This window comes from Macrobrachium nipponense, chromosome 18, assembly GCF_015104395.2.
Source record: "Macrobrachium nipponense isolate FS-2020 chromosome 18, ASM1510439v2, whole genome shotgun sequence".
Taxonomy (NCBI): domain Eukaryota; kingdom Metazoa; phylum Arthropoda; class Malacostraca; order Decapoda; family Palaemonidae; genus Macrobrachium; species Macrobrachium nipponense.
Window position 1 is genome coordinate 63,579,194 of NC_087211.1, and position 25,000 is coordinate 63,604,193.

Sequence of the window (25,000 nt, forward strand, 5' to 3'; positions counted from 1 at the left end):
TAATCATTTATACTTGAATGTAGAAACAGCTCTGTATTCGTTAATGTTGGTTTGGTAACGTCAGTTCAGGGTAGAATATCGATCATTCTTTTTTAAAGCCTACTGTGAAACCTTATTTATAAGTAATGTTTGACACTAAACTGACGTAAAATTCATACGTAATTTTAAAGATGGATCTTAAACAGTTAGAGAAAGGGTTTTAAAATTTGGGCAGTATTTGTGGAAATCGTGAGGAACAAATAGAGTGAAAAGAATGAAATATTATGACGATAGAGAGAGAGCGCACAAGCATAGGCCTATCGATGAGCTAGTTTAATTCATTATATTCACTTTGAGAGATTAAGTGATAATAATTTTTCAAATGTTTCAAAAGTGGGGAGAGAGGGAGAGAGAGAGAGACACTTGGAAGAGAGGAGAGAGAGCGCAAGCATAGGTCCTATCTATAGAGATACCTAATTCATTATATTTACTTTGAGAGATTGAGTTACTTAATTTCATTATATTTTCTTTGAGAGAGAGAGAGAGAGAGAGAGAGAGAGAGAGAGAGAGAGAGAATTATAGTACTGTGACGGACTTGTGGACAGGGGAGAGGCAGAAGAAAATATAATGAATTAAGTATCTCTATCGATAGACCTATGCTTGCGCGATATGATATGACTGCCAAGATCGTGCTGCACTATGTTAGATAAAATTTGAAGGATCATAATTATTCAAGTTAATTCTCTAAGGAATTCATACCCTAATCTTGATTACATTCGACAGTTGCCGTAGCATTCATCAAAGATTGCAAAAAGACGTGGAAAATTTTAGCACAGGGTGCGGTCATTCTTGCTCTCTTGATATATATAGTCTTTACTTGTGAAAATCGGGTTTCATCCACAATTCACGAAAAAAAAAAACCGTGTTAATTAAAAATATTCATTACCACAAATAACTCAATATGTATTGCACAGGCAATTAAAGTTTTATATCGTGAGAGATCTTTCAGCCTCGCGGCAAAGAAATGCAGTCGTATAGGGCTGTAGGCTACTTTGAACTGCTTTGTAATGGGAGCATATAGCCAGAAAATCTTTGAGCTGACATGCTACTTTAACCTTGATTAAGATTTATATTTAAAGACAGTAGCTTTGTAAACAGCAACTAGCATTCGATCCATGTCAGCGTCAAAGTAATCAAAGTGTGAAATCTGTTACTTAGCCAGTATCCAATGACTTGCGCTTTCCCGCTCGAAGTTCTAGGGCTCCTCCTCACATCATAGAAAACGCTCTTGCGGATGCAACTAGATTTGGCTCAACCTACCATAGCCGTCGCAACATTGAGTGCCATTGACGTCAGCTAACTTTAATCGCTTTGGAATACAAACATAAGTTTGTAGAACTAAAATAATTGCATTCACCACTTACGATGATGCAATATGTCCCCGTTCATGAAGCAAAACGAGTAAATATTGTTGTCGTGATACATAGTGCTAAAATCAGAATTCACATTCTATCTACCAGATCTCTATGAACGAATCCATCTGAGAAATTCCAATTACTTTCGGACATATATTGTGTTTTTAAGTATCTGAACTTTTTGGTTTTGTTTTGCAGTTTTAACATATATGATATAATTTGCAGTATATTTCCATATTCTAGAGTAAATTTAGTGATATTGTGTCTTTTCAGTAAGAAAAAATGGGAAATTGGATGAACGAAAGCTAATGAAAACTGTATCTTCAGTTTTTCTTGTCGAGTGTACATATATATATATCTGACCCTATTATGTATTCCGATTTCCTTTAATGACACTTAGGCCCACATGCTTAATCGCTTATATCCAAAATCTGCTGAATTAGACTAAAAAATCTCAAATATATGTTTGCATTACATAGTATATAATCGTTGTTTGTTTTATACTTATATATATATATATATATATATATATATATATATATATATATATATATTATATATATAAGTATAAAACAAACAACGATTATATACTATGTAATGCAAACATATATTTGAGATTTTTTAGTCTAATTCAGCAGATTATATAAGCGATTAAGCATGTGGGCCTAAGTGTCATTAAAGGAAATCGGAATACATAATAGGGTCAGATATATATATATGTACAGACGGCAACGAAGAATTGGCGTAGTTTCTTAATTCATTGTTCGTTATGGAAATATTGCCATATGCAGGTGCCAGATTATTTACTTAACAATAAATAACATTTCCTTTCAAAGATGCTATACTTGAAATAAATTGCATTAGAACTGAGTAGAGTTATTCAATGTATAAAGATAATTATTTTGCAAAGTAAGGAAAATATATACCGATGGGTCCATGATTTCTAATTTTGTTCTCAACTCTAGCTTTGTGACAGCATACCGAAGATTTTGATGTTGGTTTGCTGCCGCTCGAGTCTTGACCCAACGTATCGTACTGCACTGGGTGTTGTCATTTCGTCTCCTACAGCCGATAAATAATACATCAAGGCGTTAACATTCTTTGAAAATGATGTTTAGTTAAACTAATTTTGTCCTTTGATCATAAAATAATTGCATGACACATTTAGTGGGCCTAAATTGGACTTCTGATTTTTCCCACATGATTTGCCTAGGTCTATTTTCAGCAGTATACTCTCTCAGATACGTAATATTAATGAATATTTAAATCGACAATATATATATATATATATATATATATATATATATATATATATATATATATAATATATCTATTCAATCTGCTTGATTTTACTATTCCCGTTATTCTTGTTTTATTAGCCATGTTCGCCTTTCTTCTTATCCTTTTCATAATTGCTTAGCATGATTAACTCAGTCCTAGCTATTCAAAGTTAAAAAGCAATCATAAAAAAATCAAACGAATATAATTGTCTTTTTATCGAATTCCTTGCATATCATCCTGTTTCATTTGGACACATTGGAAACCTACGGGAGTCAAAACTGACGAATACATTAAGAAAGGCTTACTTTTTTTAAAGCTTTCTTAGGTTGATCTTTTTGTAGCTACTCATTTCTTCTAAATAGAAATTAATTCAAATTAGTTTCACATATATACCTTCTAGACCTACTACCATAAGCATATTATAAGTAGCTGAAAGGATAAGAAATATGAAAGGTGACGTTCTCGTTTAAGTCTATTTCATATGTTTTTCTTTTTCTTTCAAGAAAAACCTTCTGCTTTAATCAAGGGTTGCTCTTTGACGGCTACAGGGTGTAACACGAGTGTATGCACATATTTTGTGGAATGAAAGATGAAGTGTCTTTGAACAGAAAATAATTTATAAACGTGCATTTAAGGCGTCTGTTGTCGGTGCTGGGAATTTTAAAATAACCGTTATCATTAGTGGTGCTTTCACGAGGAGTTCGTAGTGAGAAGTCGGATCTAGTCGCCTGAGATGTAGAAGAGAGCGGAGTGGCGATAGGAGTGATGGAAGGATTAGGCCGATGTTAATAAAGTATCTCCCAATAAAATGTATTCTTTAGGTTTTGAAGAAAAAAATGCATGCAGCATTGAAACCGTTTTCCTCCCTATCCGTGGTATTCACTGGCCACCGATAAAAAACAAAACTAAAAGAGTAAGCCTAACTGAATCTCTCATCTATCAAAGATAAGTTTGCTTATTCATTAGACTTATTCATTAGACAACTACCAAAGACTTCAGGTGTAGATTTAAAAGTTTTCATCAGACACCAGTCATAAGCGTAGACCTAGTTATGATTCCTGGTTCAGCAATGTCGTGACGAGGCACTAGATTTCAAAGTTCACAAATGAATGTGGCTCAGCAACATTTACACTACTGTATTCTCTTGCTCTCATGTGGTACTTCGAGGTGTTCCACCTCTAGGCCCATGTTCTAAATTTTCCCGTTCTTTAAACAATTTTATTCATCTATGTATGATGATTCTCTGTGGTTTATTAAGCTTTCTTGATATCTCTCCAACAGGACTTGCACGAATGCAGTGCAATAATTCTCTCGCTCATCGAGGAATGTTTCTTAGAACCGATAAATGACACATAGCATTAGATTCCCGCACACATAACATCAAAAGCAATAGAGTGAGGTCTCCTGGTTCACGCTGTTAAGATTTCGTTTTTTTTTTTTCTTTTCTTTTTTTTAATTTTATAGCATTTTGTGAGTTTCCAATGTTTTCTGTAAAATTTAACAAATGGAATAGTTCAACTACCTTGAACTTGATATTGAAATTATAATTTAAGGACTATGTTTATGCGATACTACTAGAGATAGGTGTCTCCTATCTATTTGGTAATGTATATCTATGGTTGTGATATGACGTTTTTTATCACTTCGTTTCGTTCACGTCAATTTTGCTATATGGAAAATAGTTTTCCACAATAACATAACATAACGTTCTAAAGATATCAGTGACTGTTTTTAACGTCATTACACATGATTTCTTCCATCTTTGAAAAGAAAAAATAGATAAATAAGGCATGAATCATGCGTCAGGCAGGTGAACGAAAAATTATGAAACTCTGCCACGAGTTTTTTGGCCGACAGTACACTCGACAAGAAAACTGAAGATACAGTTTTCATTAGCTTTCGTTCATCCAATTTCCCATTTTTTTTCTTACTGAAAAGACACAATATCACTAAATTTACTCTATAATATGGAAATTACTGCAAATTATATCATATATGTTAAAACTGCAAAACAAAACCGTTCAGATACTTAAAAACACAATGTATTTGTCCGAAGTTAAGTTGGAATTTCTTCAATGGCTTGATTCGTTCATAGAGATCTGGTAGATAGAATGTGGGAAGAATAACTGTATTGTCATTCGTGACGGTTCGACAGTCACTGACGAACCGTCACTTGCACCGATAAGATGGATAACAGGCGCCACCACACCACACAATCTCTCAGGTCATCGATCATTAACTTGCATGAGGCTCATGTTTCCATCGGAGATATTGCTCGGCAGCTTGGCATACACAGAACAACCGTGCATAGAAATGGATACGACGACAAAGAGAAAGAGGAAATATAAATATATTAACTAGAGGTAGACGACCCCGTTGCACCATTGCTGAGGAGGATCATCGAATCATTGAAGCAGCTCGACAAACTCCCTTGACAAACGCCGTAGCTATAAGAGAGAACATGGCCTTCAAGTTGATGCCCAAAACCATTCGCACGAACACTTACGATGTTATGAGATTTTTTCTTTTTTGTGTTTTTGACAACGGTTATGGTAGAATTATATAATTCCTTATTTATATAATATTGGTGATGATTATGCAATATTATTTTATTAGTTAATAAGTTCTTAAGCTTATTTGTTCGAAATATAGTTTCTTATAACAAAAACAAATAAGAATAACAAATTTCACTGTATATATCAAAAGAATAAATTATTATCAGGTGAACTTCTGGAACATGTTGCAGAATATTTTTGAGTGACTTACATCTACGTTGGTAGTCGTAATGACGTTAAGGAGTAAAACGAAACTGTAAAATCGATTGTGATCTTTTGTTTTGACATAATAAAAAGGAAAATACGGTGATTCAGTGCGAAAGAATTCAAGGAATCCTGAACATGGTTAACTGAATAATGGATATTTCCCATCCGCTCTTGTAAGACAGAGAATAGTAAGTTTTAATATTTGTGTCAATAAGGTGTTTCAGATAATGAATTCGCTAAGGGATCGTCATGAGACTGACTATATTAATCGCTCTTACGAGAGATAAAAACAAGGCAAAAATATGTGATATACTCGTATATCACAACAAAAAAGGCCAAGGTCAAACAAAATGAGGGTTTGAGTGGCTGAGTGAGTTATACTTAAACATACGGATCTCAATCTCTCTGCCTGTTTTCATAATGCCGGAATCAACACGAACAACATTGACTTTAATTTGCCTAATTGAAGCTAAGCATAGCACCATTCCAGTTTCATTGCTAAATCGCCATTCATTGTTTTCATAAGTAGGAAAAATTCGTGTGAGACTTGATGATGAAGCTGTCACAAATTAACGTCATTCGTTTGGATTCACCGCCTTGAGGTGACGTCTGAGGAGTAAGACCAGTTTGCAGTTTGCTGCGTCTTGTACAAAGTAACATAAATAAGATACTTTTTCTTACACAGGAAGCTTCTGAGAAAGAAAGACTAGAGAGAGTGAGATGGACAGACAAAGTTAATAAAACGCCAATTAGTCATAATACAGGAGGTATCTTCATTTGATAATACCACCAATGCAATAATCTTTCGAGAAGTATTTTCATTTATTGGTTATTCTTAAAATATATGAACTCATAATATGAGTAATACCATGAAAATTTATTTTTTACAATATTTTGCCTCAAGTTTTGTTTTGTTACTACTAAATTATTGTTGGATTTTAGTTTTCAGTAATAACAATAGGTGCCCATACTCTAATATCGATATGATTTTAATTTGTGTGCAAAAAAATCCATTACAATTCAGAACATTGTATATAGTCGCTCCTGCTCTATCGGAAACTAGTCGGAATGACCCAATGGGGCGTCACATTGCTCGGAATTTCATGCGAACTTCATTCATTCATTCATTCATTCATTCATTCATTCATTCATTCATTCATTCATTCAAAACTTTGCTGCCCTTGGACACGTCATTCGAACCGGGAAGTGTTTTTGTGATCATTGAACCTTAAACTACTAGTTATGGACGATCATTTTGTAGTTGTTTATGACTTTGTTCATGTAGAGAGTTGGAAAAAAAACGGACATTGATTTTTTTCCCCTTTTTTTGCTGTTTGTGTAAGTTTTTTCTTAAAAATAGTTTTCCATCACAGGATTGGGTGCCTATTACAATAGAAGTTCAAAAATGGTAAAGTGATTGATATAAACACGACACACAGACATATACGTATTAGTTCATCTTTTATCAACATTTATTCTAAAGCTTTAATTTCAGATTTATCGTTACCAAAATGTGTAATTTATTGAGAATTAAAAACGCAATCTTAATGTTAAGAATGATAAAGGTTTAAAAAAACAAGACAAAGAATTTCTTCGTGCACAATTCTACCGTTTTGTGTTTTTTTTTTTTTTTAATTGCAAGTTCTGATATTGACCTGCAAAATTTTGGGAATGAACATCAGTTATTTGTTACTCAACTAGAATAAAGAAACGATACTTGAGATAGTTTGGCTGAGGTAACAAAGTCCATGAAGTCTTTCTATATCAATTGAGTCATAAGAAAGAGGGATATTGATTAAAAATGTATCCAGATAGTTGTTTTATGGGGGTGTTATTAGAGAGGTGCGTTACTGTGCTTCTATTACATTTTTTTTATCTGAAAAAATATAAGATTTTCTCTATGTTACTGTTGGAGAGAGAGAGAGAGAGAGAATGATTTTGTTCCATCACAAAAGATGCTTCCATTTTTGTTAACGCAGCCTCCAACTTATCTTTGCTCGAGTCTCTCCTCTCGTGACGCCAGACAAATGGGCCAATTGAGAGAAGCTATCGAAGGCCAGATTTCCCATGATACCGAATATGGATACGAACATTATCCGGCAATATCGGTTCTGTCGAGTAACGAGGATCACTTTATGAGAAGCGAGGACTAAACCAGATGGAAATGCGGTGGAACAGCATAATGTCCCATTTTGACAATGTCGTCAAAGAAAACGGGGTGTGGGTTTTGAAGCAGGAGACCATTTTAGATGAATATTTACCAGACTTATATTTATTACCATTTATTCAGAAAAGAACACATATTTAGTTGGAGCAATCCTGACGTGACGTTGACTTGTTAATGAAATTTCAGATACGTAGAATGTTATTATTGGCCCAAGTGGCATATAATGCACGCGATGAAAGCTAAAAGTAGTCAAAGTATGACGCGCCAGGTTTAATGGCAAAGAATTCGGAATTCCAGCGAATATGTATATACGAACGTCTAAATTCTAATGGCATAAGTGTAATACAATAGGAGTCAATTTCTGATTAACTTGAATTATAAACAAGTTTTCCAACGCGAGATCTCGTGTAATAATGTTGCTTATAAGCGTTAATATATGTGTCATGTAAGTTAAATATTTAGGTAAAATTGCAAATGCGTATTGACTGTCGTGAATACCTAACATCGTGTAAAGATATAACAAAGATGAATGATAAAATTGCTAAATGATAGAATTGTTATACATAAAAAAGGGATCATCCTGTGTTGTTAATATTGGTGAATAGATGAAATGAAAGTATGGTGAATCCATGAATAGATAACTCCATTTCAAGGACTCTAAGAAACACAAACCTCCACCAGGGTGAGCAATTCACAGCCTATATGATCTCCAGTCACCGCCAAAAATTACTGTCTTGTTATCTCTTCCAAAATCCAATCCCTTAATGCTAGTCTCATGCACACCTTTGGCACATCGTGAAATTCCATGCTTCTCTCTCTCTCTCTCTCTCTCTCTCTCTCTCTCTCTCTCTCTCTCTCTCATTTCATTTCATTATAAAGCTAAATTCGAGCTTCCTGCCATTTAATCATAAACGTATTATCAGATGATTTGTGACAAGAAACAAAAGTAATTAGGCTAATGAACCTTTCGCTTCTGCTAATCAACCGAATTTCATAATTATTTTCCGCTGTTTCTCGACTCCAATGATCAAGAATACAGTTTAACTATGTCGCGGGTATTTAGTTTCATTAAGGCAAAGATCGTTAGGACTTCAAACAATGGAGTTTTTAATCCGATTTGTATCCTGTAGTGAGTATTTGCCAGATTTGGATAATAATAAGTAAAAATGAACGACTATACGATTTAGGTAGTTCATAATGATTCACTTATAAAAGAATACGGTTCAGAAACCTATATGCCAATATTTAATTAGGCAAGAAAATGTGACATCATTAAATAGAATTCACTTGATAACAGCAAGTGACCTTTAACACAAGTAATTTGGTAGATGAATATTTTATTGGTGCGCAGCAGTTGTGATAATGAATATACAGTTAACTGTGATTGATTCATGAAATTAAGACTCAAGCCAAGCACTGGGGCTCTTCCGGCCATCCAGCGGTTAAGACAATTAAAGAGCGAGGGATAGTAGTTGGACAGCAAAATACAGAGATAAGAACAAAAAAAGCAAAATAAAAAAATAATAAAAAGATAAAAAAAAAATAAAAAAGGAACGAAGTACAAGAATAAAAATCAAAAGGGGGGGGGGAAAACGGGCAGAAATCCCCAGAGATGCACAACGAATACAAAGGTGCTAGACAGCAGAACTGCAAGAGGGGAACAGGAACCGAGGGTAAACTAAAAGACAGATAAGTTCCAAAGGTAGATGCAAGCACCTTTTATAAACGTGAGGTTGCAATGACGGCACTAAATGCCTACGGGGATTTAGTAGAATTTAGCTAGAGTTAAATAATCAACAACTCATCCTTTTTATTACCATTATATACCTTTAAAATTTGGTAATTAAACAACTGTTTCAACTAAATGTAGGTGTCCTCGGTAAATCGCTTCCAATAGTGATGGATGGATATTGAAGCGAAAATAATGGGATAGAAACTCTTGAAGTGAGCGCCATGAAACATGGAATGTGTAATGGCTGTTTAGCATTTAAATATAAACGGGAGGTCGAGTGCGCTTGTCAATAATTGCATCGGAAACTCCCTGACCGGTGTTTCTGGCCACACGGTCTCTATCGACTTTCTCACCTGGCTCCTCCGTTACGTTAATAGTTTCTCGGTTTTTCCCTCTTCTTCTTTACAAGTAGAGGTATGAAACTGCACTGCATAGCCTCCCTCTTATTTCGGATCGAAGTCCCTTGATTTGAAACATTACAAGCTGCACATTCGAATTTTAGAGGGTTATGAGTCTGTACTGCAGTTAGTTCTTAATAAAAAGAGCAGCAACAACATTGTTGAATAATAAATACCTTGGAAAGTACCCTCTCTGGGAGGGAAACCTGTTAGGGGCACAAGGTCCCTCCCCTTTGTATTTGCCTTGACGTGTGTTGTTTATATGTTTTTATGTTTACGTTTAGTTTAACGCTGTCACTCCTCTAGGTTGGTCCTTAACCTCTTGTTCTGTAACTGTTCACTGCTGCTTTCAATTTTTGTCAATTTTTTTTATTTTATGTTCGTTTATATTTCATTTTAATGTATGTCCTTTTAAAAAATGTAATTCCTTTCATTTTAATGTGTATATTTCGTACACTTTGTAAGAATAATTTTTAGCTTTTGCATTTTTGAACTTTTAGTTTTTAGCTTTGTTTTTACATTTTACTAGGAATTTTATTTTTCATTTTAACAGCCCTTATGATGTAATTAATTGGATAATTACGAAACGTCGCATGTTTATTACTGAAACATGACGTTTCAGATTGAATAAAGTTTTCAACGGGTATTTGATAGGCTGTATCTCCGTCAACTGAATTTCGAGAATTTTTTATTATATTCAACTTTCTTTATGAATAATATTGAGAGAGAGTGAGAGAGAAAGAGAGAGATATCTGAAATACTGAAAAAATAAAATTACCTCTGAAACGCTTATAGTGTGAATCTTATTAGTGAATAAACGATACGATTCTGTTACTTCGAAGTATCCGTTTTCGTTACAGGTAATAATGTTATTTGAACAGTTGCTTATTGAAATATCACAAAATGTTTTTTTTTTTTTTTAGCTCTACAGAGATGGTATTTGTACTATTTACAAATTTAGTCATTTTCAGTCTGCCTATCTCTGTTTCTCTCTTTTCCTCTTTCTCTGTCCAAAATTACTTTTATCTTTAATCTTATCTGCTAAAAGTCTTTTTTCATTTTTATTCTCCACCAATGAATAAATAGTTTTAGGTATACGTCATTGTATCGAAACTGAATCACTCGCATTACCGGAGAGAAATTGATTTCACAACTGGGTCGTATGTACCAGTTAGCTCAGCATGAAGTTATATTGAATCTAGATTTGCACATCAGTGTCTATGGAGAGAAATCGCTAGGTTAAAATTTCGCATACATTTAATTTGGCAGCAGCGAACACGGACTACCCCTGACTAAGCGTTTCACGCCAATCCATCGCTGAGGAAATGTGCAGTGGTGTTTGACAGACGAAGTTTGTTTCATGCTTGGTGCAGAGGAACAGATGGTTTACATATTCTTTTATACAAGGGAAAATATCGCTTGTCATTTTCTGTTTATTTGTCAACTTTGATTTTCAGTTGCATTTTAAAAGCACATTTATTTCGGCTGCAAGCAAAAGAAGTATTCATTCAAAGTTTACAGTGAAATGGTTTGCAATTTGTATCTTTATATTTATATTCATGAATTCGTGTTTAAAGTTAAGGTTATTCATTCTTAGATATAATTTGAGAGGTTTGGCGTACCACCAGCAAGATTCGACTTTCAATCAGAAAATCGAACTTTCACAAATGATTACTCTCGTTCTTAGAATTTAGCGATCTCTTTCTCCCGATATGTATATCACAGTCACTGCTTGACCCTTCGATTTCCGCACACATTTATTTGGGGAGACGATTTATCATCTCGATTATTTCCACAATGCGAGTAGATTATATATGTATATATATATATATATATATATATATATATATATATATATATATATATATATATATATATATATGTATATATATATATATATATATATATAATATATATGTATATATACATATATATATATATATATATATATATATATATATATATATATATATATATATATATGTATATATATATATTTTTTTTAAGACAGAGATAGAGAGAGAAAGAGAGGAGAGGGTAGCACTGACTTCTCGATTCCCTCACACTTTTATTTACTTTTGGTGATGAGGATCATTTTACATCTCTTTCCCTCATCTTTTTATTTGAGACAGGGATGTGAGGATGTAACTCCTCGATTTCCTCTTTTTTTTTCTTTTTTTTTTTTTTTTTTTTTTTTTTTTTTTTTTTTTTTTTTTTTTTTTTTGTCAAGGAGGTTAAGAAGCTTTTAAACAAGATTAAACCAAAAAATACATTATGATATTTGTGAACAATATTTACCTGTTTGCTACTAATCCAAAGGCATGCTTCACTGTACGTCTTGCCCTGCCAGTCGATAATTAAAGATACGCTCATGTGCTATCAGATTTCGTGCAGGGTAAGGTTTCATCATATAATGCCTCAGAGCGATGGCGTCATCTTTAAGGAAGAAATAGGGGACTGCAGGTTTCTTTTCAGTTTCGTTTGGCAATCTTTCAGGGCCAGGCAGATTGGTTTTTTTCCAGTCAAGTATTTGACAGAGCTGTGTCTTGGCAAAGACACCACCATCAGACTCGGAACATATGGCACCTACATCGACGTGCAAGAACTTGTAGTTAGTGTCAACAACTCTTAATAGAATGACAGAGTAGAATTTCTTGTAGTTGTAGCAATGAGTTCCTCCTTTCGTTGGGCTCTGGATTCTGACGTGTTTTCCGTCTACTGCTCCCAAGGAGTGTGGGAAATTCCAGTGTTCTTAATTTCTCATATTCGTGAATGTATATTCATAATTTTGTGCATATAGGTCTATGAAATCTATAGGGGGTGCTGCAGTTCCACAGTGCTTACTGACTAGCCGCCGCCAGTCAAACCCAACATGACATGGGTCTAGGCTTCGCTCGTCTCTTAGCCCAATCTGATCACGAAACCCCGCATTCGTCAAAACTCACGCCTTGTAAGATTAGTTATGAAGGTATAAAAGATATTCAACTTTCCACAACTGAAATCATGGGTTTGTCTAATATAGTCCTCGTTATTGCATGGCGTCCGGTTCCTCGTGCTCTATTGGCTTTAACTTTGTCTTTTGCATTGTCAACAAACTATAGCGTAATTCGTAAAAAAAAAAAAAAAAAAATAACTATAGTGTAAGTCACTCTATTTTAAGTTACTAGTACTAAAGACTAATGCATTGAAAACTACCCATATTAAATTCAAGTCAGGAGCGAAATCTTTCCAATGAGCTGTGTTCAATTTTTTTGGTTGTCTTTCTGAACCACCTGTCATTCATCAGGGCTGCCAAGTTAATACTTCTAATGAGGGCTACAAACAGCTCAAAGTCAGTTAAAGCCACTAACTTTCTACATTAATCACGGCTACCAACTGCCCTAAATTAATTAGGGCTACCAAATGCTCCTAATCAATCAGTGTTACCAACTGCCCCCAACCAACTGCTCCATATCAATCAGTGTTATCAACTGCCCCTAATCAATCAGGACTACCAACTGTTCTAAATCAATAAGGGCTACCAACTGCCCCAAATCAATCAGTGTTACCAACTGCCCCAAATCAATCAAGGCTACTAACTGCTCCAAATCAATCAGGGCTACCAACTGCCCCAAATCGGTGTTACCAACTGCCCTAAATCAATCAAGGCTACCAACTGCTCTAAATCAATCAGGGCTACCAAGTGCCCCAAATCAATCAGCGTTACCAACTGATCCAAAACAATTTAGGTTACCAGCTGTTGCACAAGACACTTTTGATCAAGCCTGGTAACCAAACCATTTCCATCTTGGCTGCAAAGCAAATACACGCTTAGTCATGGCTAACAACATAGCTGGTGTGATCAGAGCTGCTGCCATTTACTGTTTATATATATATATATATATATATATATATATATATATATATATATATATATATATATATTAAGAATTAAATGGTCAGAGTTTGTGCATAAATGGTCACAAGTGACATGTTTCTGCAGTTACATGTTTTTCTGTGATTCCAGAGGTGAATCCGTGTTTATTAATGTCTAGATACATGTGGATGCATGTTTGAGAATTTTGTCTAACTGGTTACTTTGTTATTTGGCATGTGTGCTTACAGGTGGCTGCATGTCTTGTCATGTCAGCTTACAGGTGGCTGCATAAATGTGCATGTCTGCTTACAGGTGACTGTATGTTTAGGCATGCCTGCTGAGGGGTAACTGCACTTTTGAACATGTTTGCTTACAGCTGACTGCATCTTTGGACACGTCTGCTTACAGTCGAGTGCATGTTTGGGCATGTATGGTTATAAGACAACATTTTTGTGTATGTCTGTTTACAGGTGATTGCATGTGTGAGAATATTTGCTTAAAGGTTACTGCATGTTTGGACATGTCTGGTTACAGGTGACGGTATTTGAGCATGTATGGTTTTAGGTGACTGCATGTTTGGTGCATGTTTGGGCACGTCTACTTTCATGAAACTGCATTTTTGGGCATATCTGCTTATGGGTGACTGCATGTTTGGGCATGTCTGGTTGCAAGTGACTGGGCATTTTTGTTTACAGGTCACTACTATTTGGACATGTTTACTTAACAAAGGTGACTGCATGTTTTGGACTGTCTGGTTACAGATGACTGTATGCTTTGGCATGTATGTTTAAGGGTGATGTGTATGCTTGGGCATGTTTGCTAACAGGTGACTAGCATGTCTGGGTATAGGTGACTGCATATTTGGGTACATCTGCTCACAAATTTGCATTTCGGGGCATGTTTGCTTATAGGTGACTGCATTTTTTAGCATGTCTGGATGTACATGACTGTATGTTTGGGCATATCTGCTTATTTGTGACTGCATTTTTGGGCATATCTGCTTATTTGTGACTGCATTTTTGGGCATGTCTGCTTATGGGTGACTGCATGTTTGATCATGTCTGGATATAGGTGACTGCATGTTTGAGCATGTTGGGATATATGTGACTGCATGTTTAGGCACGTCTGCTTACAGGTGAGTGCATAAATGGGCATGTCTGCTTGCAAGTGTCTGCATTTTTGGCTAAGTCTGCTTACGGGTGACTGCATGTTTGAGCATGTCTATTGAAAGTGACTGCATGTTTAAACATGTAACATATCAACTCGACTTCTAATTCACTATCAGTATCACCTACTGACTAATCTTGATGCAGATTACAACATGGAAATACATTTTTTTTATTTTTCTTTTGACCTGACCATGATGAGTAGAACCATTTTTCTCTCGAGGCGAGAATTAGTTACTCCTCAAGCACACAAGCTCGGAATTAGTCCAAGTGGACAATTTTGAGGCCAGTCAGCACTGTCATGATCAATCATATATTTGCGTAACAACTGTGAAGGAATACACCATTGCTTATCAACAAAAATCCTACTGCTTATAATAGGATACACAGATATCTGCAAATCAGGCAAGGATCAGTAAGCCTAACCAGACATTTCTATGTTGGTATTCAGCATCTTTCCAAATGTTAATTATGATAAAGAAATAGTAGTAAATACTTTTTTTTTAAGATTGTATATGCAAAACATATAGGCCTACAGATTTTGTATACTAAAGGAAAACCTATTCTTCAGACGGAAAATAATGGTGTAGGCCGAGTCACAAGAAAATATAATACCACAATTCTTTAAAAAAAAAAAAAAAGGAAAAAACGAAAGTATGATCATTCTAATTTCCTTTAAATGCAATGCTGTTTAGTTTAACTGCCAGGATACTGATTACTCACGTGATACCCATTAGCAAGTGATTTATTTGTTGGTCAGCCTTGAGCTAGCTCCGGGTAACCCTTAACTGAGCAAGTGAGAGGATATCAGTCTGTCAACATGGTACATATTACAACTGCGCCGCATGGCGAACAGTCGCCAGATACCATTTGCTGAATACCGCCAAATGTATTATGTCTGAAACATTAAGGCAACTGATGCAATATTATATGGCGGAATGGTACTACATAAAAACTATTTTCTGGGAAGTGTTAGAGGCTTGGGATTCAAACGCATTACATCCTTAGACAGAGTAGCTCCTCCTGAAGGTTGTGAACTCCTTGGGTGAGCAACGACAGTGGAGACTCATGTAAAAGGCGTGGGGTTTGCAGCCTCATACCTTGTGCTGATATTGAAAGCTTACAGATTAGCTCTTTCACACTCCATTTCCACAACAGACTCATCATTCATCAGCACATCAAGTCTGCTCCAGGACAATGATGTGTAATACTCACGGGTTAAGTATGAAAACAACAGGAAATTTGCTACATCATTATTTTATCTTTATTATAATCAAAAGTGCGCCATACATTTATCAATGACCAAAAATTAACTGTAAGGAATGTACAGTCATTTAGAATTATCAACCTTTCTTATAATTTTATCTTTAATTCATTTTCATCATGATCGGCAAATAAAAACCCGGAAGACAGATCAATTTACATTGCTGAGAGAAAATCAAGTGAATTATGCACGAGCTGATCCCAACACAATACTTATTTACTTTTCATCTGAAGATTCGAGTCGGTTTTATTTGCTGAAGTACTCATCAATTCATGCAGTGATATATATTTCTAAAGGATCAAATGAATTCGTTCTTCCAAAGTACAAAAATAAAAAAAGAAAAATCTTCTCTCAAAGAAAAAGACGCGATTGGCTGCGAAGAGAGACAGTCTCATCTCTTTGCTGCGTCAACAAGAGACTCATTTGCCATAAGAAAGGAGACGACTCGACTTTATTTACACACCTGTGAAAGGACAGGAGCTTAGGTTCTCTGCAAGACGTTTATCTCTCTCTCTCTCTCTCTCTCTCTCTCTCTCTCTCTCTCTCTCTCTTTCTCTCTCTCTCTTTTAGACTCGATAAGGTCACACGTATGTATATATATTTACACGTGTTCGTACGCTTGTACTGTCGTGTATTCAAGTTTTATAAGAATTGCAACATATATGTATACGTAAATACATACTACATACGTATAATATGTGTATGAGGAGAGAGTGTGTTAATTAGATGCAAAATAAATTTGGATCTCTCGTGGTGTTTCTTTATTATAATCAGTGACACAAGTTTGATGAAAGAAAAAAAATCTAGTGTAACTAACCTAGTGCTACTACTGTGCACTGCAGGTAATGAAACTGTTAAAAGCTTTCTTTGAATTTAATGAGCTTTATTAACAAATAGCATCCGATAGCAATTGACTTTTACGAGAGCAATTTGTTTCCAACTTGTACAGTATTGCCAGTAACGTCGACCCAAGCAATCATACCATTAGCGTCTGCGACCTTCGGCATTCCAGCCACATTTGGTTAATTACCGCAAAGCAAAATCCAATTGAAAACTGAACCAATTCCAAATCAATCTGGCAGTTTCATTCGTTTGAAAGTGTCGCTTTCTGACGGAAATCATCAGAGTTAATGATGTTTCTAAACACATGGAATTAGTTTTACACAAATGAGGCTTTTCATACATTTTGACGTCACTCCTTTCATACATTTTGACGTCACTTTTGTATTTTTCCCGGATACTTATCAGAAAACCATAAGCGCTCAGCTTTTTCCCCGACTGAGCCGATGTAACAATATTATTCCAACATGATTCACTTTTGCTAATAAAACGTATATTAGGAGAACACTGCATGTGTCTAAATACGATAAGAGGATATGACAAATAATTTTTGAGAGATTCATAGAAATAGTATTCGTAATGTGTTACCAGTTTCAGCAGTTGCAAACTGATTTATAGGAATTTTAACTGAACTGTTAGTCCATCTGGGATGATAACTGAAATGTGATGTAAAAGTGAATGAATCGAAGTCAGTAAAGCCGGAAAATTAAAAGAAAAAAAATGATTTCATCACAGATTTTCCATGAGAAAAATATGCTAAGGCAATCTTCTGTATAAAGGTTCAACAAGGAATCCACGCTTGATACGTGAATGAAGGGTAGATCGATGTTTTATATATCCTTTTGAGTCACCTCCCCCTTCAAAAAAACATGCCTATACACATAAGCACACACACTCATATATATATATAATATATATATATATATATATATATATATATATATATATATATATATATATAAAGGTTTTTTGCCACGAAGGAAAAAATGAAAAAGCGAGATAGCCAAGTACTTTCAGGACCGAAAGTACTTGGCTATCTCGCTTTTTCATTTTTTCCTTCGTGGCAAAAAACCTTTATTTATATAGAGTCACGTTTTATATACTTCGTGATCAAGTTATTCTATATATATATATATATATATATATATATATATATTATATATATATATATATATATATAGTGTGTGTGTGTGTGTGTATGTGTGTATGTATTAAGACATGTCCCTTCATGATGCAGAACTTGTTTAGAAAAAGAAATCCGCTATGTTTGGAGTATATAACACTTTGTGTGTTATTTAAAGGGGAAGAAACTAGGGAGACTAAGGAGAGGGTACAGAAGATCAGGTTGGGGGGGAAGAGGAGCTGATTGAAGGGGGAACAGCTGTCTCAGGATGAAAGGTAATTAAAGTTCTGTTTCCCGAAAAGGGAAATTAATGGAAAGCTGGACTTTTTACTTCGACAGAAATTAAGAGCGGAAAAGATTTTTTTTTTTTTTCTAAAATAAAGTTGCTTGCATTTCTCAGCAATGAAAAGTTCATTAATGAAATAATGCATTGGCAAATGTACATAGGTACGTTTTTATTGTTGGAGGGGCATAACTGAAAAATCATCAAAAAATTCAGTCTTGAAATAGGGACAAAACCTTTTTATCTGCAACAAAAACATTAAACGCCGTAGCAAGTGACAAATTCCTTCCTCTCCGTTTTATTGTTTAAATTTCCATAAAAGAGAACATTCGAAAAGTGAAGTTCCCTCTCTCCACGAAGCGACGCTGAAACAAAATTAAGACACTTTTTATTTAACTGTAATGTGTTGCAGAAGCACCATCTGCCTCCCTGCAAATTAAACACTAAATGCTACAACTCGGGGTCCTTTCTGAATGCCACTCCACATAATTACAATGCTAAACTCTATTTTCATTCTTGAATAAAAGACGCAAGAACTGGTGTCATAATCGAAATGTCCTAAAACTAATAAAGACATTCTAGGACTGGGAATTAATATTTTAGATCTGAAGAATTTAATTCAGTAATGCAATTATATTTGAATCAGTAACAATAAATATCATCTCTGGTTGACTCTTCCCATATATTCATATATATTTCTTATATTCTTAAATGATTATCATTATTTGAAATAATTCTCACTTAATTATAGATTCTAACAATCTTAATCATGAAAAAATACCCTAATCACAGAAAATTTACAAACCAACAAAATGGTGCTAAAGTTGGACATTAGTTGTTACTCGTATTTACTGAACGACTTTGTACCTGTAAGAAAATGAACTCTCTCAGGTCACTGTAATAGTCCTCTACGATGAGCAAATCTAGATGACGGGTCTGACAAGCTTCCCAGCACAACCTGTAAGCCGACTGATTTTCAGGTGCTTCAGAAAGTACAGGACTGAGGTCTATTCTTCTTTACTTGAGTTATGCTTTTATCCTCTCACAAAGAGGAAAGGGAATGTCAGTCAGGAAGTCGGCGCCTTGTGCCTTGGGAATGCATGACGGGGGCGCCTTACTTTGCCAATCAAGATCCTTCCATTTACCTTCCCCGGATCATGATTAATGGTTAATGCTCTTATACTTTTCCCTTTTACCTTAACATGTTTATATAGCATTCAAATAAACTCACTGGATTATTCTTTGTTGTTTAGCACTAATACTTCGAGGCTGTCAGTTAGGTTTTTCACCCAAAACTTGGACATTTTCCTCAATACCATTTTTCTTAATCATTTACATATGTTGACAGGTGAATACATTTGTCATTCTGAGATACTCCCTAAATTAAGATCATTCGAAAATTTCGAACGGCATAGAACTTCATCCATTCGCTGGGAATTGCCATACAAGTATTTACTGTAGAAAGAAAATTGTCAACAAAGAATTCCTTAATTAGTTGATTAACTGACATTCAACGGAATTTGAATAATTTACAGCTTTATTTGTAAATGTTAGGAGTCAATTTTTAATTACGTTACTGATGTTATAATTTAAAAAAAATTTCTTCGGAGCCAGACATCAAGTTTAAAAAAATCCTGTCGGAAAAGCCTGACATTTCAAGTGTCGCGTTTTTTTTATGATTACTGATGTCTAATTAGAAAAGAACAAAAAGAACTGTGAGTATACTATAGCACAATTTACCATGGGAATAAATTAGTTAAGTACTTATTGTCACATAATTTATCCATGAGATTTCGAATTAGTTTTTCAAAATGCTGAGGACGACAATTTACCACTGAGGTAACTGTATACTTGAACTGTTCAAGGTAATGTTAGGAGATTTGTGGATTCAATTAAAAGGTGTTTGTTTTTTATTAAAGACGGCTGTGACAAACAATGGTGTACGATATCATATGCAACAATGTAAAAAATATAATAAATACACAACAGAGACACAATCAATATCGGGGAAAGAAGTTATCGACAGAGAGAGAGAGAGAGAGAGAGAGAGAGTATGACAATTCCAGTTGAAAAATAGAGAAAAGACATTTTGCAATGTCTACACTTCAGTAAATACAGGCTGCTCAAGCGGAAATAGTCATACCACCGGATAGCTGACTTATTACGGTATAGTAATAGAGGTCGTTAAGAATCGATTTTAGGACCACAAGAGGGAAAGTCTCTCTCTCTCTCTCTCTCTCTCTCTCTCTCTCTCTCTCTCTCTCTCTGAATTTGTTGCACTTGCTCAGATACAGCTGTACATCAGTCATTTTTAGGGTTATGAAAGGTAGACGAAGGTTTCCACGTAATATTCATCGGCATGAAAGTGCCAGTTCTTGATTAGGATATTTGCACAGCCGTTAAGTGTAGACACTTTAAGGAAAATTTCAACTCATAAAAGGAAAGGGAAGAACGAGCTATATTCCCAAATTTTATTATTCAATAAAGTGAGATTTTGAGAATATCCCATCAGTTACTTTATTCAAGAATTTAAGTCATATTAAGAGCCAAAATCTTCTCTTTGTAGTATAGACTAAATTGTATCTGGTTTCGTAACTGGATCATTATTTCTCTCCTCTTGACAACATAGAAACTGTAAATGTCTGTTAAGAAAAACGAACCGTTGAGTTGGAAGCGTTGCTACCGGTCGTTGTTCAACTGCCATTTCCCAGTCTTTCGCCATCATAATATCTCACCCTTTCCCAAAAGTTAATCTCCTTTATGACCTATATGGTATTATGTTAATGACTCGAAGGGCCCTGAACGCTCCAAAACCTCCAGTGAAATAAATTAATTAGAGACCTACAAGTAAATTAATTGGAGTCATTAGAGAGGCCATTAGTAAGAGAAAAGTAAAGATACGTTCCTCTGGGAGTGATGGTCTTAAGGTTTGTACCTAAAGAACTGAAAGGCCATATTTCATATATAGTTTTCTTTCTATTAATGATAAATCAATGAACTCCGGTAAACAAAGCGTTGATAGCTCTCTGATTGAATATAAGAAGAGACTGAGTTAAAATCTTATTAGTACGTTAGGCCTAAAACACATGAATATATGATATATAATTCTTTTTTCGATCAGTTATTCTATGTTGTGCAGTTACTCGAGTTAAAGACGGAAAGATATGAAACGTATTTTCCCCCATTTTTATTTTTATTTTAAATTTCTTATGAAAGGTCCTTCAAGACTTACATATCCATAAACCCTAAGTACTGAAATGCATTTTGCTTCGCAAATCTAAAAATTTAAGCCTCAATTTGTCTTGTCTTCCAGCGTTTTTTTTATTTATTATTTCTACTTTAAGTTTATTATAAAATGTCTACTGAGAAATTTACATTCATAATATCCTTTGGCAATGGTACAAACATACGTGATGTTCCATATTGAACAAATGACGGTTTGAACCCAACCTAGTAAAGAAATTTGAGTAACAGAATTTGTACTGTTGTCACTTCAAATAATATCAATTGTTGAATAGGCAAATATTATATTTATTTTTCTTGTAGGGAAAGATGATAAGAGCACAATTTTCCTGCTATACAGAGGAATAGCTTTTTATCCTTTTCATTATCTTGTTTTAACCTTCCTGTCGACCGTCTTGCCATTACAGCGCTGCTAAAGGAGGTGGTAATCGGGTCCCCCACCTCTCTCTTCTCTCTCTCTCTCTCTCTCTCTCTCTCTCTCTATCTCACTCTCTCTCTCTCTCTCTCTCTCTTTCATCAATAAAAATTCAAAGAAGAATTTAATTTTCACTGCGATTAAACTAAATTCCCTCTTCACCGCAGCACACTCTTCCACCTATTGCATTTACACCAGCGATAACTACCACATCCAAATTATGCTATTTTAGATCTCAGCCAAATCCCCCAAAATGGGGTTTTGCATTTGGTCCGAAATCCCCCACCATCTGCCAAGTCCCGCTAAGACCAAGAAAGTCCCTTGGTGTCCACCGGCCGCGCACGGAGGAGTTTTAAGACTCTCAGGCCGGGTGGGGACTCAAGTGGTGGTGTGGAGGTGGGAGGAGTGGGGGAGGGGAGGGGAGGGGAGGGAGGAGGGGAGCAGAAAGGATAGGGGAATAGATGCTCAAATTTTGTACTTATAAATTGTGGTATATAAAATATAGCTATAATAATCTCGTCAATAGTGATTCCATGATAGGTAAGGATCATATCCAACTTTTTCTTTATTAATTAAAAGGGAAAAGGTACCACAGCTGCTTTAACGTTACTTTTAACACTGTTTATATATTTTCTTACATTCATGTTTCACTTGTCTCATTCATGCCTTTCAGAGAGAGAGAAAGAGAGAGAGAGGACAATTCAAAGGCAGTCACAGACATTGTTCACGAGTTTAGAATCAACTGATTTGTTTTTGCTTTAGGTCGTTTTTTTATTACCTCATCATATGTGTTTCATTTACGTAATCATTACCACATTAATTTTTTCCTGTTTTTAAATCAAGCTATATTTAATGCTCTAGGGTTTGCAAGCTATGGGAATAGTCCAAGTCTTTATCAACCTTTGTCTTAACTAAGGTTTAATAAACCTTTATAATAAAGTGTTATGATCTCAGATTGACGAAGTAAGGAGATGAAACTGTAAGAGGAGGAAGATATTTTAGGAGTTGAGAAAAGGGGATAGTAGTCATGGAGTCTAATGTGTGTGTATGCGTGTGGGTGTCTTTAGTTTGAGAGAGAGAGAGGAGAACCGGAGGAATAGAGAGAGAGGGGGGGGGAAGAGAGAAGGTAGAGGAGAGAGATGAAGGGAAGGTAACCTTTTGTCTTAATAAAGGTCCTTTCCCTTTTTTCAGGAAGAAGATAAACAGGAGGAGAGAGAAGGAGTAACCTTTCCCGTTAAAGTTATCCCTTGTTCAGGAAGAAGAATAAAACTTATAAAAAATTGTCTTTTTAAAGTTTAGTTTGGTTACTTACTTCGACGTCCCATGCTCTCCAAAGTGCCAGACCCGGTCCATTAATCTTGCGAGTTTATTTATCACCCAACTTCCGGAAGTTTACGCCCAAACAAAAATAAATGTTGTCATTGATGTTCTCTTGCGGTGCCATATTTGTAAGAGCTCTCTCTCTCTCTCTCTCTCTCTCTCTCTCTCTCTCTCTCTCTCTCTCTCTCCATTTATAATTTTGTTTTGTTAATGGTTCTCAGCCAAAGGACATTTTCAAATTAGATGTATATAGACTTAAAATCACATTTGAATTTTCCTAATGGGAAAACAAAAAAAAAAAATTAGATTGAATGAAAACTAAATAATAAATAAAAAATTGGATAATCGAAAATCGAATTTCTTGGAAAATTCCAACATACGTCTCAGTTCTTCATTTTTCATTGAACTAACGAGTCTGGCTGTCATTCAGAATAGTTTTCACGTAATGAAGGTAATATTCCTATCACTTCAGTAGAGAGAGAGAAGAGAGAGAGAGAGAGAGAGAGTTAGAGAGAGAGAGAGAGAGAGAGAGAGAGAGAGAGAGAGAGACTATTATTCATTGCGATCTTCACTCATAATAATTTGTTTGATCCCTTATGAATAAAAGAGAATTAGACTTGGTAATGACAGCAGAGGAGAATTTTAAAAATAATTTGTGGCCAATAAAAAATAGGTCTGAAGGATGAATCCAAAGTTATAACTATTTTTGAGATCTGTTCCCATGACCAATCCCCACTTCGCTAGTGAGAGAAGGTTCATTACAAAGGATGACATTATAGCCTAAAAAGAAAATCCATTTTCCTCTGCAAAATACAATGTGCATTTTAAGGTATATATTTAACCTAAGGTCGGTTTTCATACCTTTATTTTAGGCGGAAATAATATGGATACCGATAAACAGTGTTCCATATACTTTCATCACTGAAACTGGAGCTATAATTTTGTTATGAAAAATGACCCTCTTTCGCTATTTACTTTAAAAATTTTATGAATAAATGTAACGAATCAATTAAATTATAATGATAAAATGCTTTTTGATACTGCATATCTATGCATTAAGTTTTTCTTTATTGCGTATTATTGAATATATTTTCAGAGTGAGTTATAATGATGCAAAGCTACTTAAAAAAAATTGCTGGCCCTTCATCAGTTTAAATGTGATCAAGTTATGTTTAATAAGAATCCAGAATGCTTGTTTACTTTATTTAGTATCCTCCGTGTCTAGTTTCTTCATGAACAACTCTGGAAGACGACAAAAATGAATATCAGAAAAAATACATTGATTTTATCTTCTGAAAATAATTCAAGATTTTAGAATAATAATATTACTTATGTGTTTGAAGGAGAGTCACCAAAGTTAGTTCAAAATTGGTTGAAAAATAATTCGAAACTTGGAATGGGAAAGATGAACATATATGACTTCAGTATAGTATAAATTTTAACAAAGTTAATGTTCACCCAGAATTCTAATAAAAAATAATATTACGCAACAAAAGACGTGTTGCAATTGAAAACAAAACTTCCCAAATCTTTTAGGGAGTAACCGTTATTTCATGCGGGTCCTAGAAAAACAGAAGACGGGACTAAAGAGAACTGTCCAGTCCAGTCTTGACTCACATTTAAAAAGTCTCCGGATTATTGAAGAAGGGTTTCCTCGTCCCCTGAATCTTCAGGCGCGTCAGAGAGAGACGGTGAACGAATAATTATGACGAACAGTCTAGTCAAAATCAATCGGTAATCACAATGTTTATGAATT

At 34.9% G+C, this 25,000-nt stretch overlaps 1 protein-coding gene across 1 annotated transcript in view; it reads left to right on the plus strand.

Moving 5' to 3' along the window:
• Positions 1 to 12,366, plus strand: part of LOC135196616 (uncharacterized) — a 19,893-nt gene extending 7,527 nt beyond the window's left edge. Inside the window, exon 2 of the mRNA XM_064223457.1 lies at positions 12,231 to 12,366. Coding sequence (XP_064079527.1) covers positions 12,231 to 12,366 — 136 coding nt within the window. The remainder of the gene's footprint in view (positions 1 to 12,230) is intronic.
• Positions 12,367 to 25,000: the final 12,634 nt, after the last annotated feature.